Raw genomic sequence first — 27696 nt, forward strand, 5'->3', positions numbered from 1 at the left:
TGAAGTTATTGTGTAGGGATCCATTGGCCGGACAACGAAGCTGATGATCTTGGTATGATTCGTAATAAATATAGCAAAATAATTAAGAGGTGCGGCCTTGTGTAATAATGAAGAATAAACGGTGCACACAGTCAACGATTTTAAGTTAAAACCGGTGGTTTGAGGCACTTGGAAACAGACTTGATCACCCTCATTGTCGACATTTGTGAACCACTTGGCAATATCATTTCCATGGGGGAAAATGACACCATCTTCGCTCGTTGTCTTGCGCTTATGATTCCTCGGAAGGATATAAAATTCGTTGCTATCCATGTCGATAGTCCTGAAATCTTCGGAAGAAATTGAGCAATGTAATTCAGGAGGATATTCTCTTGTCAATACCAAAGGCCAAACGGAAGGGTTGGGTTCTATAAGTTTCAGACCACATAGAGATAAACGTGTCAGGTTCTTCAACCGTGCTATGGAAGAATATGGTAATTCTTCTATGGCTGTGTTATCTATAAGAAGAGTTGTCAATGATACCATCTCTCCTATATCCGCAACCAAGTTTTGAAATCTTGAACAGCCAGAAAGAACAAGAGTTTCAACTTATAGAAACCCTTTGGAAGATCCTTGAGCATTATGCAGTCTTTGAGATTTACCAAGGCAAGTCTTTCAAGACATCCTACGGAGTGGTGAATCTCCACCAAGCTCTTACAGCCCTTGAGTATCAAATACTCAAGATTTGGCAGTTTTGAGAAGTTTGGCGATTGTTTTAGGAAGTACGAATGGCTGAGATTCAGAATCTTCAACTTCTCGAGCAACTGCAAGACAAACCCAAAAGAAAACAAAATTCAAAATAGATAACTTGCTCGTCATCTGTCAAAAAGTTTCTTTTTTTTCATCTATTAAAAGTTCAATCTAAGCCACCTGAAATCAAAAAGAAAAGAGGAAGAGTGGCTAGGTGTAAAATTCAAAATAGATATAAAAGAATAAAAAATCCTACTTAGATATTGAGGGTATAAATGTAAATGCAGATATAAAAGATCCTACTTAGATATTGGATAGATATTGGATAGTTAGTTCTGTTATTTAGAATGTAATGGTGCTACTTTCATTGGTTGTTATACTTGTATATATACAAGTTGTAACTTTATTTAAAGAATTAATGAAAAGATTATTTCTCAATAAAGGGATCTTGCATAGGTTTATAAGAGATTGGGTTACTCCCCATATTGCTAGTTGGTTTTATGGTGGCACCACAACTTTCTTCATGGATATAAACTCAATATTTACTATTATTAGGAAGCAGGGAATATTCGAAATTATTACAATAGTTTAGGGGAGAAAGAGTATTGAACGCGGGATGCATGGATATAAACTCAACACCCTTTCGACTAAAACATTGGACCACATGCAATATTTTCTATTTTCTTTAGGAAGAATAGCATAAATGTCCATGTCATAGGTAGGAAGGGGATATAGTTTTCAGTGTGTCAAAAATACGGGACACACCAACTGTCATAATACAATTAATTGAATTTTTTTTCAAATTTCTAACCAATTGTATTACTTCCAACAAATTGTATTATTACACTTAGTATATTGAGCCGCATTTTCAGCACATTAAAAAATTTCTCTAGAAAGGGGACGCTCATAAGAGCATTGGAATATTCGTGATGCCAAATCCATTGTGCTCTTTTGTATTTTTGTATTTTTTTGGGGTAAAATTGGCATCCAATGTGTGTACTCTTTAAATTGCTTTTTCTTCCAATCTTTTTTCCTTTTCATAGTATTTTTATTTATTGAACAAAAAGCCTTTTATTTGTATTATTATTGTATTCTTGAGCCACTTATTTTTTTTTCTCTCTCTCTCTCTCTTTCCCCACACACACATATGTTGTCTCAGTCTTTAGAAGAATTTGTCAATGATAAGAAAGAAATGCATTATAGAAAAGTTAACCTTTTTAATAATTTAGATTTAACCTAATTGTTAGAGTAATGTTCTTCTTTAGGCATTCAAGTTCAAAACCCTGCTGTGAATTATTATTATTTTTTTTAACAAACGATGGTAAAAAACAAAAACTCTTTCTTTATTAAGAAAACAAATATTAGTTGTTTACGCAAAAGTGCATAATAACATTTTTAAAATACCAATAATCAGGTTAATTGATAATTTAGTTTAGAATCAAACAAAAACATTTTTTTAAATGCCAATAATCAAGTTAATCGATAATTTAGTTTAGAATCAAACTGAAAGTCTATGCATGGTAATTTAGTTTGACATAATAATTTGGCATCAATCTCGCCATTTACAAAAGTAAAACTTATAAACTTTTACTTACTTGCAGAAAAAGTTACCTTTAAATTGTAACACTAAGCAACAAACATGATCCTAAACTTGGTTATGACCAAATCAATGTTCACCCACCCATAAGTTTAAAACATGAAGCCACACTATGACTTATTCCCTTTCAAGTTGGTGGATGCAGCCAAACAAACTTTGGACTCTCTCTATTGCATCACCAAATATTTCCTACAAACCCCACCACTGATTGTGGAAAGCAAAATGTTTTGTAGACGAGAAAAACAGCTGTAAAATACTACTACAACAATAACAACAAAGTCTATCGCATTAAGCGACGTTGTCTGTATGAATTCAAGTCTTTCCTTAGCTCAGAAAATCATCTGTAAAATAAAAACATAAAATTAAGTGGTAGTCCAAACTGTTCTCCAACTTGAAGTATAAAGCTCCTCACTATCCGCATAGCTTCATCTCTGTTTCCCTGCTCCAATTGTTCATCTGTACTCCTTTGAATAGTGGGGTGATCATCATACGTACCTCAAGTCCTCGGGTGATCGATCCTCATCTCATGGGGCATGACTCGGTCCTGCCTCATACTCCACATCACTACGAAAATAAGCATATGGGATAGACTCGAACTCAATCACATTTTCGTTGATCAACTCGGGATCCCATACGAGATGTACCCCCGTTTTCTTCACCCTGAAACCAGATCCCATCACAATATAAACTTCAATGGAGTCTCCCCTTTCCAAGCTGAGCTCCTTGTTTGATAAATGTCCTTGCCAAATGACTTCATTTGAAGTTATTGTGTAGGGATCCATTGGCCGGACAACGAAGCTGATGATCTTGGTATGATTCGTAATAAATATAGCAAAATGATTAAGAGGTGCGTCCTTGTGTAATGATGAAGAATAAACGGTGCACACAGTCAACGATTTTAAGTAAGAACCAGTGGTTTGAGGCACTTGGAAACAGACTCGATCACCCTCATTGTCGACATTTGTGAACCACTTGGCAATATCATTTCCAGGGGGGAAAATGACACCATCTTCGCTCGTTGTCTTGCGCTTATGATTCCTCGGAAGGATATAAAATTCGTTGCTATCCATGTCGATAGTCCTGAAATCTTCGGAAGAAATTGAGCAATGTAATTCAGGAGGATATTCTCTTGTCAATACCAAAGGCCAAACGGAAGGGTTGGGTTCTATAAGTTTCAGACCGCATAGAGATAAACGTGTCAGGTTCTTCAACCGTGCTATGGAAGAATATGGTAATTCTTCTATGGCTGTGTTATCTATAAGAAGAGTTGTCAATGATACCATCTCTCCTATATCCCCAACCAAGTTTTGAAATCTTGAACAGCCAGAAAGAACAAGAGTTTCAACGTGTTTCAACTTATAGAAACTCTTTGGAAGATCCTTGAGCATTATGCAGTCTTTGAGATTTACCAAGGCAAGTCTTTCAAGACATCCTACGGAGTGGTGAATCTCCACCAAGCTCTTACAGCCCTTGAGTATCAAATACTCAAGATTTGGCAGTTTTGAGAAGTTTGGCGATTGTTTTAGGAAGTACGAATGGCTGAGATTCAGAATCTTCAACTTCTCGAGCAACTGCAAGACAAACCCAAAAGAAAACAAAATTCAAAATAGATAACTTGCTCGTCATCTGTCAAAAAGTTTCTTTTTTTTCATCTATTAAAAGTTCAATCTAAGCCACCTGAAATCAAAAAGAAAAGAGGAAGAGTGGCTAGGTGTAAAATTCGAAGGAACAATCAATGGCTTGGTTAAGGTTATGATAGTATACCATAGAATGCTTCCAAAACTGTATGAGATTGCTATACCGTAGGTCGATAGAAACTAGGCTTCTTAATTGATTTAATGCTTCTTTTGGTATGAACTTTAGAGGGAATCCTCGCCAGCAGAGCCATCTTAACTTCGCGGAAAGATGTTTGTAGTCTCCAGTGAGATGTACACAATTAAGTTGGAGCAATCTTAGCCTCTTCATCTTTCTAAACGCTTTCATACTGAAACTAGTTTTGTCTGATCTTAGCAAATTTAGGGCGAGTCCTTCAATATCTTCCGTTCCCTATGAACAAAAGTGAATAACGAACAGGTTAGTGCATGTAAAAAAATTGATTTATATCCACACATCTGCAGTTGTTGTTCTCTTGTATTACATGGAATTAACATTGAATTATTTTGATTAGGAAGCTGAGTACTTACAGATTTGTTTGTCAGTACACCTATTGCGTCTTCTTGGCGCCACAATCTACTACAATTGCCAGGGTGGTTTGGAAATTTTGCACGCACGATTTCTCTGCCCATGTCTCGAAGTAGATCATGCATCACGAGCTTGTTTTTCTCATCGACAGTTACAAGGCATCGTTGAAGGAGGACACTAATTCCGATTTCTGCAAAAAACCCACAACCATCCAAGATCCTTGTGACATAGTTCTTGTCCATTCCTATGAAGAAACAAGATATATCAAGGAATATTTCCCTCTCATCCTCATCACTTAGAGCATCAAAGCTTATTTTAAGCTTTTCTTGAATTTCGAAACGAGGAATTTTTTCCAACTTCTTCAATGTGCTTGTCCAATCTCTTATGCTTCTTTTAAACAGAAACGACCCTAAAACTTCAAGAGCAAGCGGCAAGCCTCCACAGTAACCAAGAACACTTCTTGTCAGTTCAACATATTCTTCATTAGGACAACGATTTCGGAAAGCATGCCAACTAAAGAGCTCAAGAGCTTCTTCTTCCTTCATTTTTCGAGCCAGATATATTATATTAACTTCAACTTGCTCTAGTAGGTGTCGATCTCTTGTTGTAATAAAAATTTTACTTCCTCGACCAAAGGAGTCACGGGCTACAGCTAAAGCATTTAGTTGGTCCACATGATCTACATCGTCAATTATGACCAGTACCGCCCTGCTTCGAAGTTTTTCTTTTATCACATTAATACCTCTATGAACATCACCAACCTCCACCTTGGTTGGTTTGAAGATATCAGAAAGAAGCTTTTCTTGCAAATTCGTCATGCCATTCGGTTCCTTTGCAGTTTCCCTAACATTTGCAAGGAAACTTTTGTAATGAAAGCTATGGTAGAACTTGTTATAGATGGCTTTTGCAACTGATGTTTTCCCCATTCCGCCCATACCCCAAATTCCGACCATTTGAACACCGTATGATCCCCCATCTAAGCTGTTAATCTCTTTCACCCGAGAATCTATTCCAACTTGGTAGACGGCTACACTTAAGTATTTGCTATCGAGTTGCTTAGTGATTTCGCCAATAATTTTTCTGATAAGCTCTGCCTCATTCCTGTCAATTAGATTTAAAAGCGCAACTGAGACTTGCTATGCAGTACACATTCTGGCTACAGATTGCTTAGAGAAAAACAAGATTTTAGTAAAGGTAGCACCTCGATCGCTTGATTCTTAGGATTAGACTGGATTGGATAACTTGTAAAGTTCAAGGTATACTGAAACTAGAGGCGAATGGTTTTATAAATCAAAATGATGGATCTTGAACTAAGGAATCAAATTTTATATAAAGTTTTATTATCTGGCAGTAAAAGAAGATTGATAAGCTAAGAATTATTACCCATTTGCAGTGTTTATGAGATCCCAACCGGACAAATTTGAAGCTTCCGTAAGAGCAGCTCTCCACCTCGCTACCTTATCGGTATCTTGATGAAAGCTTTCTTCGTGTTTCTGAAATGCTTGTGCAAAACTACCACTAGTCTGTTTCCTGACATGTGAAGGATCGACATCGTAGAATACTGGCAAGACTATTTGTCCAAGTCTTCTCCTACAGTCCATGATCTCCACAAGCTCCTGAAGACACCAGCTTGAATCTGCATATCTCTTTGAGAAGACGATGACAGAAATCCTAGACCCTCGGATTGCCTGAACCAGTTCGGTTGTTATTTCTTCCCCTCTTCTTAGCTGGTTGTCAATGAAAGCGTCGACTCCAGCCTCTTTCAGTGTCATGTAGAGGTGGCCTGTGAAACCGTTGCGTGTGTCGTCGCCTCTGAAGCTCAAGAACACGTCGTGCATCCAACGTTTCGATGAGGAGGATGCTTCATGCTGTGTCCTGGTACTCATTGTTATGGGAGAGCTGCAAAATCTCAATTTGAAGGATCCTTAAGGGAGGAAGGAGGGTCAACTCATAGAAAAGTCATCCAAATGGAAAACCAAATTGCACACAAGATGTATAATTCTGCTGTTTAATAGTTAATACAATTCAAAACAAAAAACTTGGTTCGATAATTATTATTATTATTTAATTTATTATTTTTTATTTTTTAATATTTCACCACCGGAACACCATTTATGTATGATTGATTAAAGTAAGAAAATGACTTGCTGCTGAGAAAAGAGTTGGAGCTCCTCAAAACCCAATTAAAAATCGAGAAGGGTGATGTTGGTTCAAATTTTAATTCTTTAATTTTTTTTTTTTTGAACACGGGTTCAATGGTTATTGGGCACTAGTTCAATTCAACAAGAGTTCATGCTCCCTTCTTTCAATAGCCAATCATTGTTTTTAGGGTAAATTACATAGTAGCCCCTCAGGTTTGAGGTCTATTACAATCTCATACAACATCTTTAAAACATTTCACTTTCATACCTCACGTATTATTTTATTTCAAAATAGTACCTCCGTTACATTTTCCATCCATTGATCCGTTAAGTGCTGACGTGGCTACCACATTTGAGCCACGTGGCTGCCAAATGTGTGCCACGTGGCAAAAATAATAATTTTAAAATTATTTTTTTTAAAACATGAATCTTCTAAAAAAAAAAACTCAAAAAAAACCCCATCTCCGTGCACCCCCAACTAGAAACCCAGGAAGCAACCCTTTCCCCCCCCCCCCCAACGAACCAGAAACCCAAAAAGGAAAACCCCACCCCCCTTCACCCGCCCATTTGCACCCTTCCACCACCTATCGCCGGCAACAACTCCAAGGATGGGTGTCTCCAGCTTTGGCCTTCAGCTCGAAAATTACCTCATCGATTATCAGACGAGCACGACATCAAAAGTCTCGCCGCCAAGGTTGAAAATCAAGATGTGCTGCTCGCCCTTTCTCGACGCCTTCTTGTCGAGCCGTAGCAAATCCAAATCCCTTCACCGCTCATCCGTCCCTCCCTCACGCACCAATTGATTTAGTTGGGTATTTGAATTCAAACTGGGTATTTGAGTTCGAACCTATAACCAAAATCCAATTGGTATTTTATTGCGAACCCAAAATTAAAAAATTTTGAAATCCCAAATCTGCCTAAGAAAGAGATGGTGGGGAAAATGGGTTTTTGGATGGGTTTGCGTTTGATGCCACGCTGTTGATTACAGAAAATGAATTGATGGCTAAAGTTGAAATCTATTAAAGATGATGGGAAGGGGGTGGTTCGAACTTCATATTCTTCCTTCTCCCTCCAGAGCCTCCCAACTTCATATCATTCTTCTCCAGCCCACCCTTTCCTTACTCCCTCTCTTCTCTTGGCCTTCGCCCACCCCTCACTCTCATCTCCGGCGTCTCCACCTCACTCGCATCTCTCTTCTTCTCTAGGAGCTACTCGACTCCCCTGCTTCCCTTGACCAGCTCCGCCTCTTCGACCTCTGCCCACATTTTAATTTGTTTTCAGATGCAAACCAAACCCAATAAACCAACAAAAATACATCAATAAGCCCAAGTAAGAAAAGAAAACATATGAGATTTTTCAATTTTGTGAGATAGAAGGTTGAGTAGGTCGTCTTGGTTTGTGGATCTTAATTTGGTATAAGCGAAAGAGAGATGAGATTTTTGTGCGGGAGAGGAGAAATGTTGCAGCCGACGACGTGGTGTGGTTAACAGGATTACACCGGAAGCGAGGAAGATGAGGGTTGGGCAGAGGTTGATGTCTGGGCAGCGAGGAAGATGAGGGACGAGATTACTCCGGCGTGGTGGTGGTTGATGGGTCGGTGTAAGACTGGGTTTGGGGAAGGAAGATGAAGATTGAAGGAGGGGCTCTTTCTCCTACAGTTGGGTTTTTTAGGGTTTTGGGTGGGGTGGGGGGGGGGAGGCCAAGAGAAGAAAGATAGTACGGAAAGGGTGGGCTGGAGAAGGAGAAAGAAGGATATGAAGTTGGGTGGAGATGAAGACGATGACTTTTAATGGGTTTTTTTTTTTTTAATAAGGTTAATATTATAATATTTTTAATGTATAAAAAATTATTATTTTTCCACATGGCAGCCACATCAGCACAAATGTGGCAGCCACATCAGCATTTAACAGATTAGTGGATGGAAAATATAACGGAGGTGTTATTTTGAAATAAAATGGTACTTGATGTATGAAAGTGAAATGTTTTAAAGTTGTTGTATGGGGTTGTAATAGACCTTAAACCTGAGGGGCTACTATGTAATTTACCCTTGTTTTTAAAGTAATGTTAAAAGAAGCATTGGAAATTTGAATTCATTATACTAAGATTAAGAGTGGAAGATTTGGCACAAAACTCAGCGTAGTGATGTTCTAGTGTTCATACAGCCGACGCCATTTAGTAGAATAAAATTTTATTTTTGTTGTTGTTCTTATTGTTGTATAATAAGATTAAGAGCACCTCGATCTTAATCATGGATCAACATTTTGGGAGGAAGGTATTAAGGGTATAAATGTAAATGCAAATATAAAAGATCATACTTAGATATTGGATAGTTAGTTCTGTTAGTTAGAATGTAGTGGTGCTACTTTCATTGGTTGTTATACTTGTATATATACAGGTTGTAACTTTATTTAAAGAATTAATGAAAAGATTATTTCTCAATATGGTATCAACCGCCTTCTGTCTCACGACCTGATCCAAACACGCTTCATCGCCAGCGACCTTTCTTCTTTCCTCTTTCTGATTGCGATCGCCATCTCGATCTCCCAAACCCTAGCCTTGAGCATCAATGGCGGCTCCTGATTCTTCTTCTGACTCTACTACTCATGTTCATCCGCCTCCGTTGAACTCCTCTGTCACTATCACTCATTCGGTGGCCTCCTCCATCATAATTCAGAATATTGGATCTATGGTGCCAATTAAGCTCATCACTACCAATTACCTCACCTGGAGCGCTTTGTTTGCTCCTATTTTTCACCGCTACAATCTCACCGGCATTGTTGATGGCCCAACACCTCCGCCGCCTCAAATGTTATTGGATGATTCTGGCAATCGCACTTCTCTCATCAATCCTGAGTATGTTTCTTGGTATTAGAGCGATCAAAACATTCTCATCTGGCTCAATTCTACACTGTCTGAAACCCTAATTCCTTACACTGTTTGAGTTAATTCTTGTCTCAAAGTTTGGGCGAAATTGGAGTCACGAGTGGCTGCTGCTTCTCAATCTCACATTCATGATCTTCGATCACGCCTGCGTAACATTACAAAATGTGAATCTACAATAGCTCAATTTCTCCAACAAATTGAGGAAATTGCAAATGCTCTTGTGAGTGCTGGAGTTCTGGTGGCTGATTCTGAGCTCATTTCTATCACACTTCATGGACTGCCATCAAAGTATGATTCTTTGTTGATGCTGTTTAATTTCGCATCGGGTCGACTACCATTGATGAATGGCATGGCCTTCTTTTGAGCAAAGAAATTCAGTTGAATAATCGCAAGAAATTGCCTCTCACTGCTTATTTCCAGGCATTTAATTCTTCTACGGGTCTTCTTCCTACACCATCTATGGCTCCTCAGGCTTACACTACTCAGGCTCATTCTTCACAGAATTTCTCTCAACGTCGTTATTCTAATTACTCTCAAAATCGTGGCAGTTCTTCAAACCCTAGAAATTTTCAAGGCAAGGGCAATTTCAGAGGCAATTTTCAACACAACAATTATCGGCCGAATAATCAACGTTCTTCTGGTGGTGATCGTTCTTTCTCTGGCAAACGCATTCCTTGCCAAATATGCCGTCATTATGATCATGAAGCCTTTGATTGTCCACAACGCATGAATCCCAGCTACACTGGATCTTCATCTCACTCTGCTATGCTTGCTCACACTAGTTCTACTTCATCTGCTCTAACTTGGCTTGTTGATTCTGGCACTAGTTCATGCATGACCAATAACTACACCAATCTGCAAAATCCTGAGACTTATCATGGTCCTGAACAGGTCTACATTGGTGATGGCAAAGGTTTGCCCATTCACCACTCTGGTTCTTCTTTAAATACTCATCACCATTGTTTTCAGTTGAAAAATGTTCTTTATGTGCCTGATTTAAAGCAAAATTTGTTATATGCGAATCAATTTCTTCTTGACAACTGGTGTTCCATGCATCGTTATCCTTTTCACTTCACTATGAAAGATATTTCTTCGGGGAATATGCTTTTTAGTGGACCAGTTCGTGATGGCTTCTACCTTTTTCATGCATCGTCTCCTGCTGCTGGTTCTCAACACTTGTTTGTTGCTACTACAACGGTTTTTTGGGATCTTTGGCACAAGAGACTTGGTCATCCCTCTACCAAAATTTTAAATAAATTGGTCTCTACTTCATGTATTTCTACGTCTCGTACTATGAATTACACTTTCTGTTCAAATTGTGCTATAAGCAAAAGTTCTAAGCTTCCTTTTGCTTCTGGTTCTTGTACTATAAGCAAGCCATTAGAGCTTCTTCACATGGATGTCTGGGGACTAGCTCCTATTTCCTCTGTACATGGTTTTCAATACTATGTGATAATTGTTGATGACTATACAAAGTATTCTTGGCCTTATCCTCTGAAGTTCAAGTCTGATGTTCTTTCTACATTTGTTCAATTCAAGTCTCTTATTGAAAATAAGTTGGGTGTCAAAATTATTTCTATTCGTTCAGATTCCGGTGGTGAATTCTTTAGCTCCAAGTTTTCTCAGTTCTTAATTGAACATGGTATTACACATTAACTCAGCTGCCCTCACACTCAAGAGCAAAATGGGTGTGTTGAGCGTAAGCATAGACACCTTGTTGAAATTGCCTGTACTCTCTTGACAGTCTCTAAAGTTCCACATCAATATTGGGTTCATGCATTCTCCACAGCAATTTACCTCATCAACAAAATGCCTTCTTCCATAAATGTATCTCCATAGGAATCCTTATTCAAGAAAGCTCTAGAGTATACTTGCTTTCCTTGGCTGAAGCCTTACACTACGTCTAAGTTAGAACCAAAAAGCAAACATTGTGTTTTCTTCAGGTACAGTTTAAATCACAAAAGGGTACAAATGTTTGGATCCTTTATCTCACAGAATCTATATTTTTCGGCATGTCATATTTGATGAGCACAATTTCCCTTTTCATAATTCTTTTCCGTCTTCATCTTCTCAGCCTATATCTTCATCACCCTTACATACTATACCATCTAATCTCACATTTAATTCCTTTCATTCTTCCCGGCCATCATCACCCCATACATCTCCTTCACCACATACATCTCATCCCCCACATCCATCTACTTCCCAACACCTACATACATCTTCTTTACCAAATTCATCTCCCTTACCACATACATCTCCTGCACCAACTCCATCTACTTCCCAACACCTAAATATCTCTTCTCCATCACTGACATCTCCTCATTTCAACATTCATCCAATGCAGACTCGTTCCAAGTCTGGCATCTTTAAACCTAAACCATTGCTTGCCACTAAACATACCCTTCCATCTCATCTCAGTGTTGACTTTGTTCATTCCACTTATCATTAGGCATCCAAATATTCTCACTAGAGGAAGGAAATGCAAGAAGAGTTCAATGTTCTTTTGAACAATGGTACTTGGTCCTTGGTTCCCTATTCTCATTCTTAGAATTTGGTTGGTTGCAAGTGGGTATTTCAAATTAAACGCAAGCCTGATGGTTCTATAGATCTGTATAAGGCACGATTGGTTGCAAAGGGGTTTCATCAACAGGAAGGGTTAGACTACACTGAGACTTTCAGCTTCGTTGTCAAACCTGTCACCATTCGAATTTTACTCACTTTGGCTACTTAATATGATTAGTTTCTCAACCAACTTGATGTCAGCAATGCTTTTCTGCATGGTACTCTTACAGAAACTGTGTTCATGCAACAACCTCTAGGATTTCAGGATTCTACACAGCCTAATTCTGTTTGCAGACTCCATAAATCTTTATGTGGTCTCAAACAAGCTCCTAGAGCTTGGTATGATAAACTACATGGTGCTTTACTCTCATTGGGATTCATTGGCTCAAAATCTGATCATTCCTTGTGTGTTAAGAAAGATCCTCACTTGGTGTTTATCCTTGTCTATGTTGATGACATTCTTGTCACAGGCCCTTCTCCTCAAGCCTGCAAGCATGTTATTGATCAACTCAGTGCTCTCTTTCCTATCAATGATCTTGGTCATTTGCATTACTTTCTTGGCATTGAAGTTAAGCGATCCTCCAAGGGTATTTTCATTTCTCAGCCTAAATACATCTTGGATCTGTTGAACAAGGCCAAAATGGATGATGCCAAACCCTATGTTACTCCCCGTAATACATCAAAACTTGATCACTCTTCTCCTCTCTTGGATGATCCTACGGAATATAAATCCTTTGTTGGAGCCCTTCAATATCTCACATGGACTTGGCTCGATCTCTCTTTTGCAGTGAACCTTGTTTGCCAATTTATGCATTGTCCTCGACTTTCTCATCTTCAAGCTGTCAAACGCATTCCAAGGTATCTCAAAGGTTCCATTGAGTGTGGTCTCTGGTTTTTTAAAAGTTTATCACCACCAGGTATTACTGCTTATTCCGATACTGATTGGGCAGGCTGTTCTATTGATCGAAGATCAACTCGTGGTTTTTGTATTTTTCTGGGTAATTCTATCGTCAGTTGGAGTGCTAAGAAGCAATCCACCGTGGCACGGTCATCTACAGAGGCTGAATATCGATCTTTGGCTAACACTGCTGCAGAATTAACTTGGGTTTGCAAGCTTCTTGGTGATATTGGTTTTAAATTTCCCTATTTACCAAAGTTGTGGTGTGACAATATATCAGCTATCTCTCTTGCCAAGAATCCCATTTTCCATGCTCGTACTAAGCATGTTGAATTGGACTATCACTACATCTGGGAAAAAGTTTTGGCTCATGCAATTTCTCTGCATTTTGTTTGTTCACAGGATCAAGTAGCTGATATTTGTACAAAGGCTCTGTCCAAATCTCGTTTTCTGTTTCTTAGGTCCAAACTTGCTCTTCGGCAACCTCAGATCAGTTTGAAGGAGGATATTGAGGGTATAAATGTAAATGCAAATATAAAAGATCCTACTTAGATATTGGATAAATATTGGATAGTTAGTTCTGTTAGTTAGAATATAGTGGTGCTATTGTAGTGGTGCTACTTTCATTGGTTGTTATACTTGTATATATACAGGTTGTAACTTTATTTAAAGAATTAATGAAAAGATTATTTCTCAATAGAGGGATCTTGCATGGGCTTATAAGAGGTTGGATTACTCCTTATATTGCTAGTTGGTTTTATGGTGGCACCCCAACTTTCTTCATGGTATCAGAGTAGGTTGTCTCATGTGTGAAGCTTGACGGCTACACGTGCTCCACTTCACCTAAATTGTATTGTCCACGTGTTAGGCTTGAAAATTAGTCACATGTGAGGGGACGTGTTGAGAATGAATCCTACATTAATGAGAGGATGGACCTTGCATGTGATGAAACCTCAAGTTTCTTCACTACATTCAGAATGCAATGATTTCAGCATAAATAAAATCTGAAAATAAAGTCTGGTTAAGAACCTCAGATCTGCGGCCTTAACTGAACCATATCGATCACTCTATCTTTTACCACCCTTCAATATCCTGAGGATGACCGTAAATGCCTTTTACTATCTTTCCCACCTCTGCAATTCTCGACAAGACTGAGACTTGGAAGGGTCTGTCAATAATCAACCGATCTCTCGAGTAATCCAATACAATCTTCTCCTCTTTATTCATGATCGCACTGCAACAAATTCAAAGACACATTATATGGGAAAGAGCATGGGGCAACAGAGATGTAAACACACTAAGCGGTTGGAATCGATCATGGGTTCTATGTAGAATGCAAAATGCATTTCAACTTCTTGTCGAAACCATGGATGGAAATCTAACACTCTAAGGTGAAAAGTGTTATTGTCTTTGGCTTGTTGCTTGTGGCAGGGTGAACACATTTGACATGGTTCATTGAGGACGCAGTTACTACGCCTCGTCGCCACAATGGTGTATCATATGTAAGTCAAATTTCGAATCAGTTGTTCACACATTCCTTCACTGCTCGGTAACTTTGGGTATTTGGTCGAAATTGATTAAGGAGATGAGCTTTACCATGGTAGTTCCAAGGGAATATTTCTGGAATATCTTACAGATAACATCGAAACATGAATGTTATGTCCCGGGTTCGATGCTTCGAGTTGGTGAGTCTGTTAGACTGTGGTCACGGGTAGGGTAAAATTCCCTATAGCTTCTTTAGGCTCGGAAGAGATGGATAACCGTAGTTTGCCACTAATTGTCCATTTTTTTGAAAAAAAAAATGAATGTTATGTAATTAATGATGTAAACGCTTTCCTAAACCATCATGGGTATCTTGTAAATAGATGAAACTCGATTTACTAAGGAGAGTCTAATTTTGGCCAAATATTTAGAAACATGAATGTTATGCTAACTAATGATGTCCTATGTTTTCCAGGAACATCATGGGCAACCCGAGTTATATGGCCATTGTTGATGGAATTGAACAAGTGATGACATACCCGACCCAATAGCCATAAGAGGTTGTAAATGATATAGGATCAATTGGGGTTGATATGCTTTTTTTTTTAAATTAAAAAAAAAACTGTTATTGATGTGCTTTAAGAAAAATCGGCTATAATATAAAGCAGTTGAGCGTTTGGTAAACTATGTTTTTCAAAGTGTTGTGACTAAGAAAAACAATGTAAAAGCGTTTGGTAAAATTTATTTTTTATTTTTGAAGTGATATAACTGTATATGATGACAAAAATGGACATGGTAGGGGAGTTGGCAACGACAGCAGTTGTGACGATTGTGGTGGTGGTGGCAGCAGGGTGACGATTATTGTGGTGGTGGAAATAATGGCAGTGATGGTGTAAGGTTAGTGTTTGTAGTGGTAGGTAGCGACAATCACTTTGTTGTCTAATGGATAAAATGTGTAACATGATAAATAATGTTATTTTAAAAAATTAATGATGGTTTTACACGAATTGAAAATATTCAATAAAGGTTCAACTCCATTTTTTAATAAAGTAGCTTTTAAAAGCAGTTTGGAGCCAATAACTTTTAAGATAAGCATGATATTTAACTTTTGCCAAACATTTTTTATTGCTTCAGTTTAAAATGAAGCAGTTTTTGGTGAAAACAATAATACCAAACAAGGGCTTATTCTTCCTTGTGGCCTTATGACTTTATTTATACTAATCAAATGGGATTTAACTTGCCCTACAAGTAAAGTCATAAAGAGATTTAATCTCCCAAATGTTGTTGGATTCGATTTCTAAATTTACACAATTATATTCTTAAACAATAATAACTACAACAATATTTCTATTTATTTTTTTATAAATATTTATTATTATTACGAAGCAGGAAATATTCGAAACTATTACAATAGTTTAGGGGAGAAAGAGTATCAAACGCGGAATGCATGGATATAAACTCACACCCTTTCGACTAAAACATTGGACCATGTTGATGCACAAAACCGAAGGTCTTGGAACAACATAAACCGACCTTGAATATGCAAGAAATGTAAATAACACAAGATGTATCGTGGTTCACCCCAAGGTTTGAGCTATGTCCACACTGATATTGTATTTCTCTGAGAGTATTGTGAAGGAGAGGGAGCTCTGAATAAGAGTCAAAGCTTTGAGATGATGAGGGGTTAGGCCTAAGAATTGGCCTCTGAGGGTGAGAGTGAGGCCCTCCCTAATTATGAGGGTAAGGGGTCCTTTTATAGAATAAAGGCTCCTCACTTATTACATATTTGCCCCTTCCTTTATTACATAATTATATTTGAGTCCTCCGAGTATTTATACGAGATCTAAATACGGATGCCCTAAGTATGGTATAAGCAGTAGTCCCCCAAGTCTTCAGTCAAGAGAGTCTTTTAGCTGGAGACTTGAAATTCAGTCCATGTGTGGGCCAAAGTAACTAGATGTTATCTAGAACTGATACTCGATATGAGGCGTTGCCCAATCTGAAATGATGCTCAACTAGAAGTAGCACATGCTGCGAGGCTGCTTGGCCCGTGGCTTATGTTACCTTGGTTGGCTCGGCTTGTAACGTTGAATGTGAGGGAGTCCCTTTTATAGAATAAGGGTTCGCTCCTCAATACATAAATATGGGCTAGAGTTGGTGCTCACGGCGAGGCGGTTGCTCAGTAGGCGGCAATGCACTGTAATGAGGCGGTGCCCAATCTGAAATGATGCTCAACTAGAAGTAGCACATGCTGCGAGGCTGCTTGGCTCGTGGCTTATGTTGCCTTGGTTGGCTCGGCTTGTAACGTTGAAGGTAAGGGAGTCCCTTTTATAGAATAAGGGTTCGCTCCTCAATACATAAATATGGGCTAGAGTTGGTGCTCGCGGTGAGGCGGTTGCTCAGTAGGCGGCGATGCACTTTAATGAAAGTAAGGGAGTCCCTTTTATAGAATAAGGGTTCGCTCCTCAATACATGAATGATGGGTGCTCTCTAATGACAGTGAGGGAGTCCCTTTTATAGAATAAGGGTTTGCTCCTTAATACATAAATAATGGGCTAAGTCCCCCACGTATTTTTCATGAGGCCCAGTTGAGGTCCAATATATGGTGTATAGTGTAGTCCCCCAAGTCTTCGGTCAATAGAGTCTGTTGGCTGGAGACTTCAAATTGAATCCATGTGTGGGCCGAAGTGGCGATTGTTTGGAGGCGGTATTTGTATACCCTGCACTGAAGCTTTGTAGGTGAAGCTTTGCAAGTGAAGCTTTAAAGCTGGAGCTCTGTAAATGAAGATTTTGAAGCTAGAGCTTTTGTAAATGAAGCTTTTGAAGCTAGAGCTCTGTAAATGAAGCTTTTGAAGCTAGAGCTTTTGTAAATGAAGCTTTTGAAGCTGATTGACATGAGTGATGCTCATGAATGTTTACGTTGATTGACTTGAGTGATGCTCATGGATGTTGATATGAGTGATACTCATGAATGTTAACATGAGTGATGCTCATGAATGTTAACATGAGTGATGCTCATGAATGTTAACATGAGTGATGCTCATGAATGTTTATGTATGATTGATATAAGTAATGCTCATGAATGTTTATGTATGATTGATATGAGTAATGCTCATGTATAATTTGAAGTATTAGGCGTACTTTTGATCACCTAGTGGGTGATAATAGCGGCAGGTTGCCAAATAATTTTGGAGTACTGAGCGTACTTTTGATCACCTGGTTGGTGATAATAGCAGCATGTTGCCGAATAATTTTGGAGTACTGGGCGTATTTTTGATCACCTGGTTGGTGGTAATAGCGGCAGGTTGCCGAATAATTTTTTGTAATACTGGGCATACTTTTGGTCACCTGGTTGGTGATAATAGCCGCAAGGTGCCGAATAATTTTTGTAGTACTGGACGTACTTTTGGTCACCTGGTTGGTGCTATTTTTGGCTTATAGGCCTTCACCCTCCACATAACATTCCAACCCATTATTTTGGGCTTAACGTTTTTTTTTATTGATTACCCTCTGATAGGGTTTATACAAATGTCTTCAAAAGATAAGAAAAATAAATCACACCATACATTTTCCAAGAAAAGTAAATCACATCATTTTGGTGAGGTGTTTATTCCTTGCTTTTGCTTTCTATTTTGCTTTCTCTTTTCCCTTTTGGCAGATGGTAGACAACGCTTTCGTATTGGTTAAGGAAGTGCACAAGTAATTCAATGCTCAGCATAGAATCCAAAAAGATCAGATCCCATACCAGTTATCTCTCCATCATTGTCTCCGACATTATCAGCTATCACAGCTGGGTTTCTTGGAACATCCTTGGGAATATTTCTTTCAACCTTGCCGACAAGATCTGCACCGACATAAGCAACTTTGGTATATATGCCTCTTCCTTTTTCTTTTTCTGCTGTTTGAACACAAGTTGGTGTACTCTAGCTATAAAAAAACCCCATCAGAGTGCTTTTCTTTCTTTCTTTGTCTTTGCATGCGTCAGGCGCCAAACCTACATCGAGATCAACGCTCCCTTGCTGTTGCATAGACTGACCAAATCCTCACAAAATCGGAAGTTAAAACTTTGGGCTTTTTCTCAGTTCAGTCCCAGACCGGTATGCTTTTCATAGTATGGTACAAACAACCAAAGTTATATGTCAACCAGTAATCCAGCTTAGTTGATCTTGGGCCATCTCCAAAAGAAGCGAGATAATGCTGGATATTTCCATTAACACCAATCGCAGTCCTCCGTTTTCAAACAGCAACCTGGCAATCTCTTGATCCACTAGCCAGCTTACCCGACCCGCTATTGGAAGAGACCGAAACCGCCACACCACGGCACAAAACCCTCAGCAGTCGCTGCCTCAGCCTCCACCAACCATTCTGAAACTGGACCCTCGCCAAAACCTTTACGTTAAAGCTCACGGTCCTGCATCCCTTGTCCACCTCTATCCCGCGAACCATCCGGGCATCCCCGAACGAATTCACCGCTGACAAAGTGGCGTTGACAAGATTGCGATCCTTCCTTCCCTGAGCGAACGGCTGAACACGAGTCTCTGATATGAAGCTGTTCTGGTAGAAAATGGAAGAAATGACCTCCTCGTATCGAAAGCTGAGCTTCTTGTTAGGGTTGTAGAAGGAGAAGCCGACGGACCACTTGTCGCTCAGGGATCAGGGGGAGGAGGAGACGTTGAAGTTGGTGAGTGAGAGAGAGTCGAGTCAGAAGTCGGGGACCTTGGGGCGAAGGACAAGCCAAATCACGAGCATGATGCAGCCGACGACGACGAAGAGGGCTGGAGTAGGGACCTTGAGCTTGGGTGTAGGTGGGGTAGCTGGAGTAGGGGTGGCCGTTCATGGCTGAGGCGAAGGAGATGGATCGCCCGTTTGGGTAGAAGTCAGGAACGCCGCTGCTTCTTCCACCGTTGTACCCGCCCGATTGCATTTTTGTTTCCTGTCTGGGTTTCTGAGAGCGAGGAAGAGAAAAAAGGCTAAAAGTGGTGGGTTTTGAAGAAACGCATGGAAGGAGAAGAAGATACCGTTTCGGTTTCTTTCTCTCTCTTCTCTCTTCTCTCTCTCTGTGTATTGTTTCTCTTTCTAGAAAGTAGAGAGATGGTGGAGTTTTGGAAGTTACCTTGATGTGGTGGAGGAACAAAGGATGGGCACTGAGGTTTTAAGCTCTTGGGTTTTTTTTTTTTTTTTGCAGATTTTGTCGATTTTGTAGATTTTGCCGATTTTGCATATTCACGGCGGAGGTAAAAAAATGAAAGAGAACCGACACAACTTTTCGTATCGTTTCTCACAGACGGCACCAAATGTTGATGCACAAAATCGGAGGTGTTGGAACAACGTAAATCTGACCGTGAATCTGCAAGAAATGTAAATAACACAAGATGTATCGTGGTTCATCCCAAGGTTTGGGCTACATCCACACTGATATTGTATTTCTCTGAGAGTATTGTGAAGGAGAGGGAGCTCTGAATGAGAGTCAGAGCTTTGAGAGGATGAGGGGTTAGGCCTAAGAATTGGCCTCTGAGGGTGAGAATGAGGCCCTCCCTAATTGTGAGGGTGAGAGGTCCTTTTATAGAATAAGGGCTCCTCACTTATTACATATTTACCCCTTCCTTTATTACATAATTACATTTGAGTCCTCCGAGTATTTATATGAGATCTAAATATGAAGGCCCTAAGTATGGTATAAACAGACCACATGCAATATTTTCTATTTTCTCTAGGAAGAATAGTATAAATGTCTATGTCATAGGTAGGAAAGGGAGATAGTTTTCAGTGTGTCAAAAATACAGGACATACCAAACTGTCATAATACAATTAATACATTAAAAATTTCCCTAGAAAGGGGACGCTCATAAGAGCATTGGAATATTTGTGATGCCAAATCCATTGTGCTCTTTTGTATTTTTGTATTTTTTTGGGGGTAAAATTGGCATCCAATGTGTGTACTCTTTAAATTGTTTTTTCTTCCAGTCTTTTCCCCTTTTCATAGTATTTTTATTTATTGAACAAAAAGTCTTTTATTTGTATTATTATTGTATTCTTGAGCTACTGAAAAGTGTTTGTTTTTTCTTTCCATGCTTTCCATTTCGTTTGGGCCACAAACTGCTGTGCATTGAGGAACTCTCTCTCTCTCTCTCTCTCTCTCTCTCTCTCACTCTCTCTCTCTCCACACACACACATGTTGTCTCAGTCTTTGGAAGAATTTGTCAATCATAAGAAAGAAATGCATTCTAGAAAAGTTAACCTTTTTAATAATTTAGAATTAACCTAGTTGTTAGAGTAATGTTCTTCTTTAAGCATTCAAGTTCAAAACCCTGTGGTGAATTATTATTATTATTTTTTAACAAACGATGGTAAAAAACAAAAACTCTTTCTTTATTAAGAAAACAAATATTAGTTGTTTGAGCAAAAGTGCATAATAACATTTTTAAAATGCCAATAATCAGGTTAATTGATCATTTAGTTTAGAATCAAACTGAAACATTTTTGAAATGCCAATAATCAAGCTAATCGATAATTTAGTTTACAATCAAACTGAAAGTCTATGTGTGGTAATTTAGTTTGACAGAATAATTTGGCATCAATCTCGCCATTTACGAAAGTAAAACTTATAAACTTTTACTCATAGTCATAAAAAGTTACCTTTAAATCGTAATACTAAGCAACAAACATGATCCTAAACTTTGGTTATGACCAAATCAATGTTCACCCACCCATAAGTTTAAAACATGAAGCCACACTATGACTTATTCCCTTTCAAGTTGATGGATGCAGCCAAACAAACTTTGGACTCTCTATTGCATCACCAAATATTTCCTACAAACCCCACCACTGATTGTGGAAAGCAAATTGTTCTGTAGACGAGAAAAATCAGCTGTAAAATACTACTACAACAATAACAACAAAGTCTTATCGCATTAAACAATGTTGGCTATATGAATCCAAGTCTTTCATTAGCTCAGAAAATCATCTATAAAATAAAAAAATAAAATTTAGTGGTAGTGCAAATTGTTCTCCAACTTGAAGTATAAAGCTCCCCTTTATCCGCATAGCTTCATCTTTGTTTCCCTGCTCCAATCGTTCATCTGTACTCCTTTGAATAGTGGGGTGATCATCATACGTACCTCAAGTCCTCGGGTGATCGATCCTCATCTCATGAGGCATGACTCAGTCCTGCCTCATACTCCACATCACTACGAAAATAAGCATATGGGATAGTGTTGGAAGAATGCATGCAAGTCATATCTTGTGTTAAAATGCATGCATGAAATAAACATGTTGGATGACTTTGTTGGATGACTAGTGAAGTTAGGCTATTCAACATTCTTTGTGTAAATTAGGCAAGTTAGGCAAGTTAGGAAATTAGGCAAGTTAGGCAAGTAAGGCAAGTTAGGCTTATGTCTACTTTCTTTTCCTATATATATGTTTCATTTGTAATTGTTTCTTCATGAAATACACATCAAAAATTCTACATGGTATCAGAGCAGGTTCATTTGTAACATGTCTCTGCCATTCTTGCTGCTGCAATTTTTTCTTTCTTTCAAAGTCTAAGTCATGACTGAAGAAAGTTCTGTGAACCATGATGACGAAACCCGGCACAATCTCTCTCCAAACTTCTCAGACGTTGAGGTTAACACCAATCAACGTTTGTGTTCAGTTCTCTTGAACGAGTTCAATTATCTTCCTTGGTCCCGAGCTGTTTCACTAGCTCTCGGAGGCAAAGGGAAGTTAGGGTTTGTAAATGGAAGCGTGGAAGCTCCAGACAGTTCTTCCTCTACATACAATGCATAGCTCTGCAAAGATCAACTTGTCATGTCCTTGCTGCTCAACACCATGGAGAAACATGTTGCTGAAATTTTTAGCTACTCCAATTCCGCACATGATCTTTGGAAAGCTTTGCAGGATATGTATGGAAATCAAAACAACTATGCACGGGTCTTCCAATTAAAGAATGACATTGCCAGTGCTCAACAAGAAGGGAAAGCATTTGTTCAACACCTTGGGAGCCTCAAAGCCATGTGGAATGAGTTGGATGTATATCTCCATCATACCACAGATCCTACCATTCTCCTAAAACGAGCTGAGGAAGACAAAATTTATCAGCTGTTAGGGAGTTTGAGCTCTGAGTACGAGGACCTAAGGAGTCACATCTTGATGAGTCAAGACCTGCCTACCTTCAACAATGTTTGTGCAACTATCCAACGAGAAGAAGCAAGGAAGAAGGTTATGAATGTTGATCACAATCCTAGATTAACGGAGACTCGGGCATATGCATCAAAGTACAAGAACTCAGAAGCCAAGGTATACAAGGGAAGAAACACACATCTAAAATGCAAATATTGCAATGGTGTTGGTCATGAGGAAGACAAGTGTTGGGAACTTCATCCTGAACTCAAGCCTAAGTTCAGCAAAGATGGAAGGATGATACCAAGGTCCTCACAACAATTTCAACCTCATTTCAAGGCACAACTTGCTAATGCTCACGCTCCTACTATCTCACAAGGATCCATGGAGTTCACTGCCAATCCATTGTCATTGATCAATGAATTTGCAGCTTACCTACAAAGTAAGGGGCACGGAGGAGGCTCACATGGTCAAGGCAATGAAGAGGGTAGTCACACAGCTATGTTGGGACAATTTGCCGGATTTCTTGCTGGAAATGAGAAAGTTCCAAAGGGAGAAGCATCAGGTATACTCAAAGCCTTTACTACTGCCCTATTAACTAGTACTGAAATTGATTGTTGGATAATTGATTCAGGCGCCACAGATCATATGACAAACAAAGTTACAAATTTACATCATTTTAAAAAAATTTCAAGCCCCTCACATGTGTCTGTTGCAAATGGAAAAAATGTCTTAGTTTTGGGAAAAGGAGAAATAAACTTACTCTCTCAAAAAACACCTTCCACTGCCCTCTATGTACCAACCTTTCCCTTCCAACTTTTGTCAATTGGAAAGATCACCAACACCCTAAACTGCCGTGCTATTTTCTCACCAAATAAAGTAATGTTTCAGGATGTTCTCACCATGAAGATGATTGGTGAAGGGGTCTTCATAAATGGACTTTACTACCTATGCAAGAATGCATGTTTCACTCAGGCTCTTCAAGCTCAATCGAAGTCCATAGATGAAAACCAACTTTGGCATAGGAGATTAGCTCACCCCTCTGAACTTGTCTTGTCGAAACTGTTTCCAAATTTTTGTAACCCCTATCCTACTTGTGATACTTGTCAATTTTCTAAGTTTACTAGGCTACCTTTTGGTAATTCAATGTCTAGGACAAGTAAACCTTTTGAAATGGTACACACCGATGTATGGGGACCTGCAACTGAATCAATGGAAGGTTTTAAATATTTTGTTCTATTTGTTGATGATTTCTCTCGAACAAGTTTTCTATATCTTATGAAATCAAAAAGTGAAGTCCCTACCATTTTCAAAGACTTTCACATGCATGTTAAAACGCAATTTCAATCAAACATTAAGGTTTTAAGGTCAGATAATGGCACTGAATTTCTATCCAACAACATGTTTCAATACATAAGTTCTCAGGGTATCATACATCAAACCAGCTGTGTGGGGACTCCTCAACAAAATGGAGTAGCCGAGAGGAAAAATAGAGATCTCTTGGAAAAAACTCGTGCTCTCATGATTCACATGCACGTTCCAAAGAAATTTTGGTCGTTTGCCATCCTTACTGCCACTTATCTCATCAATCGACTTCCAAGTCGTGTGCTAGGGTTTAAATCTCCCTATGAAGTTCTCAATGGGAGGAAAATAGATTTGACACATCTCAAGGTGTTTGGTTGTGTGTGTTTTGTTCACATCCAAACCTTGAACCGTGACAAACTAGATGCTAGGGCAACCAAGTGTGTGTTTATGGGATATTTATGGGATACTCGACCACTCAAAAGGGATACAAGTGCTTCAATCCAGTCACTAAGAAGTGCACAGTTTCAAGAGATGTGAAGTTCAAAGAAGACTATCCCTATTTTACAAGTCAGGGGGAGGATTTAGTTGACATGTTCCCACTCCCTCAAAACTTTAATTATCCGATGTTGGAAAAGAGATCAGTCATTGTAAGTCCAGATTGTGAAGAAGTTCAAACTGACCAAATTACTGCCAGTGAGAGTGAAGACGAGCCCTACTCTGATCCTTCTCCGCCCTCTACAGAGTCTCAGGTGATTAAAAGAAATCCTCCTCGAATCAGAAAACCTCCAGCTAGGTTGCAGGACTATGTTACATATGCCTCACGACATCCAATTAATGAATGTATCAGCTTTAGTAAGTTCTCAACATCTCATGCTGCATTTCTCAGTGAAATTGATAAGCACTATGAACCAAGAAGCTTTCAAGAAGCTTCTCTTCTCCCACAATGGAACCAAGCCATGAAAGAAGAGATTCGTGCACTGGAAGAGAATTGCACCTGGAGCCTAGTTCAACTACCACCAGGAAAAAAGGCTGTTGGAAGTCGTTGGATTTACAAGACTAAATTCAAAGCTGATGGATCTATCGAGAGACACAAGGCTAGACTTGTTGCTCGAGGTTTCACCCAAACCTTTGGTGTAGATTATAAGGAAACATTCGCACCGGTGGCCAAGATGAACTCAGTCAGGGTTTTACTGTCAGTTGCAATCAATTGTGGATGGTCACTCTACCAAATGGACGTGAAGAATGCTTTCCTTCACGGCGAGCTGCAGGAAGAAGTGTATATGCAACCTCCTCCAGGCTATGATGGTATTAAAGGCAACATGGTTTGTAAATTGCACAAGGCAATATACGGATTGAAACAATCACCAAGAGCTTGGTATGCCAAGCTCAACTCTGTTCTGGAAAAGGCTAGATTCATGCGAAGTAATGCTGATTCTTCGTTATTTGTAAGAACTGGCACCAGGGGGAAGTTGGTGGTCCTCGTCTATGTTGATGATCTTATCATCACTGGAGATAATACCGTGGAGATTGAGGCACTAAAACTCTCACTACATCAAGCTTTCGCTATCAAAGATTTGGGGAGGTTAAAGTATTTTTTGGGGATCGAAATGGCAACATCTTCAAAAGGACTGTTTCTACATCAACGGAAATATGTATTGGACCTCCTTCAAGAAGCAAAAATGCTTGACTGCAAGCCTGCTATCACTCCCGTTGATTGTAAACTGAAGCTCAGCATAGATGGAGAAGCCATGCATGATGTAAGCTACTATCAACGATTAGTAGGCAAGCTCATATACCTCACTATCACTCGTCCAGATATCACATATGCAGTGAGCTTGGCTAGTCAGTTCATGCACTCTCCCACTGTTGATCACCTTAACCTTGTTAAGAGAATCCTTCGTTATCTTAAGGGTTCAATTGGGCAAGGAATTACAATGCATAACAATCAGTCCACTGTCATTAGTGGCTACACAGATGCAGACTGGGCAGGTAATGCAATTGATAGGAAATCAATCACAGGCTATTGTACATTTGTTGGTGGAAACCTTGTCACATGGAAGAGTAAGAAGCAACAGGTAATTGCTCGTTCCAGCGCAGAGGCTGAGTATCGAGCCATGGCAGCCACTGCGTGTGAACTCATTTGGCTTAAAGGGCTTCTTTCAGACTTAGGGTTTCCTAGTTCTACTCCTATGACGCTTATGTGTGATAATCAGGTAGCCATGCACATTGCTGCCAATCCCGTGTTCCATGAAAGAACCAAACATATTGAAGTGGATTGTCATTTCATCAGAGCTCAAGTTCAAACGCAAATCATCCGGACCATGTTCACACGAAGCCATGATCAACTAGCAGATCTTTTTACAAAGGCACTAGCATCATCTCAGTTTCATCGGTTATTGGGCAAGCTTGGCTCAGTGAATCCCCTCGATCCAGCTTGAGGGGGAGTGTTGGAAGAATGCATGCAAGTCATATCTTGTGTTAAAATGCATGCATGAAATAAACATGTTGGATGACTTTGTTGGATGACTAGTGAAGTTAGGCTAGTCAACATTCTTTTTGTAAATTAGGCAAGTTAGGCAAGTTAGGCAAGTTAGGCTTATGTCTACTTTCTTTTCCTATATATATGTTTTATTTGTAATTGTTTCTTCATGAAATACACATCAAAAATTCTACAGATAGACTCGAACTCAATCACATTTTCGTTGATCAACTCAGGATCCCACACGAGTTGTACCCCTGTTTTCTTCATCCTAAAACCAGATCCTATCACAATATAAACTTCAATGGAGTCTCCCCTTTCCAAACTGTGCTCCTTGTTTGATAAATGTCCTTGCCAAATGACTTCATAGAGATAAACGTGTCAGGTTCTTCAATTGTGCTATGGAAGAATATGGTACTTCTTCTATGGCCGTGTTATCTATAAGAAGAGTTGTCAATGATACCATCTCTCCTATATCCAAAACCAATTTTCGAAATCTTGAACAGCCAGAAAGCACAAGAGTTTCAACGTGTTTCAACTTATAGAAACTCTTCGGAAGATCATTGAGCTTTATGCAGCCTTTGAGATTCACCAAAGCAAGTCTTTCTAGACATCCTATGGAATGGTGAATCTTGAGCAAGCTCTTACAGTACTTGAGTATCAAATACTCAAGATTTGGGAGTTTTGAGAAGTTTGGCGATTATGTTAGGCGGTATGAATGACTGAGATTCAGAATCTTCAACTTCTCGAGCAACGGTAAGACAAACCCAAGGAGAACAAAAATCAAAATAGATAACTTGATCATCATCTGTCAATAAGTTTCTCTCTTTTTATCTATTAAAAGTTCAATCTAAGGATGAATCTAGCCACCTTAAATAAAAAAAGAAGAGTGTCTAGGCGTAAAATTCGAAGGAAACAATTAATGTCTAAGTTAAGGGTATGATAGTATACCATAGAATGCTCCCACAACTGTATGAGGTTGCTGTACCATAGGTCGATAGATACTAGGCTTCTTAATTGATTTAATGCTTCTTTCGGTATGAATATTACAGGGAATCCTTGCCAGCAGAGCCATCTTAACTTTTCGGAAAGATGTTTGTAGTCTCCAGTGAGCTGTACACGATTAAGTTGGAGCAATCTTAGCCTCTTCATCATTTTAAACGCTTTGATACTGAAACTAGCTTTGTCTGGTCTTAGCAAATTTAGAGCAAGTCCTTCAATTTCTTCCGTTCTCTAATAAAAAACAGTGAATAAGGAACAGGTTAGTGCATGTGAAAAATTGATATATATATATATATATATATATAGACACATCTGC

The 27696-nt window shown here is 39.1% G+C and overlaps 2 protein-coding genes, 1 long non-coding RNA gene and 1 pseudogene across 4 annotated transcripts; 2 read left to right on the forward strand and 2 right to left on the reverse strand.

Annotated features, from left to right (window-relative positions):
- On the forward strand, window positions 1-27560 carry LOC126632448 (uncharacterized). The gene is made up of 3 exons (XR_007626732.1): window positions 1-444; window positions 26764-27134; window positions 27431-27560. It is a non-coding gene; the product is annotated as an uncharacterized LOC126632448 (long non-coding RNA).
- LOC126632441 (disease resistance protein RUN1-like) overlaps window positions 1-27696 on the reverse strand; it is a 30179-nt pseudogene that overhangs the window by 207 nt on the left and 2276 nt on the right.
- Window positions 236-6495, reverse strand: LOC126632437 (disease resistance protein RPV1-like). Of its 2 annotated transcripts, none has more exons than XM_050302857.1 (4): window positions 5891-6455; window positions 4510-5608; window positions 4091-4372; window positions 236-803 (listed from the first exon to the last, which is right to left on the reverse strand). In XM_050302857.1, the coding sequence occupies exons 1-4, from the start codon at window positions 6391-6393 to the stop codon at window positions 531-533; spliced, it is 2157 nt and encodes a 718-aa protein (XP_050158814.1). In that variant the 5' UTR covers window positions 6394-6455; the 3' UTR covers window positions 236-530. The 2 variants fall into 2 exon arrangements, with proteins under 2 accessions (XP_050158814.1, XP_050158813.1); XM_050302856.1 differs by lacking the exon at window positions 236-803 and adding an exon at window positions 2414-3897 and having other exon boundaries at window positions 5891-6495.
- Window positions 21953-23833, forward strand: LOC126632443 (uncharacterized). Its single transcript, XM_050302867.1, has 2 exons — window positions 21953-23159; window positions 23486-23833. Exons 1-2 carry the CDS (start codon window positions 22283-22285, stop codon window positions 23512-23514), a joined length of 906 nt encoding a protein of 301 aa, XP_050158824.1. The 5' UTR covers window positions 21953-22282; the 3' UTR covers window positions 23515-23833.

This window comes from Malus sylvestris, chromosome 8 (genome assembly GCF_916048215.2).
Source record: "Malus sylvestris chromosome 8, drMalSylv7.2, whole genome shotgun sequence".
NCBI lineage: Eukaryota > Viridiplantae > Streptophyta > Magnoliopsida > Rosales > Rosaceae > Malus > Malus sylvestris.

Excerpts from the sequence above, each read along its gene's own strand:
- LOC126632437 (XM_050302856.1), bottom strand. The coding sequence starts at position 6,393 with ATGAGTACCAGGACACAGCATGAAGCATCCTCCTCATCGAAACGTTGG. Across the intron at positions 5,609-5,890 it reads CTCATAAACACTGCAAATGG|GAATGAGGCAGAGCTTATCA; the intron begins GTAATAATTCTT and ends TCTAATTGACAG. Across the intron at positions 4,373-4,509 it reads GTGTACTGACAAACAAATCT|GGAACGGAAGATATTGAAGG; the intron begins GTAAGTACTCAG and ends TTTTGTTCATAG.
- LOC126632443 (XM_050302867.1), top strand. The coding sequence starts at position 22,283 with ATGTCCTTGCTGCTCAACACCATGGAGAAACATGTTGCTGAAATTTTT. Across the intron at positions 23,160-23,485 it reads TCCAAAGGGAGAAGCATCAG|GATGTTCTCACCATGAAGAT; the intron begins GTATACTCAAAG and ends GTAATGTTTCAG.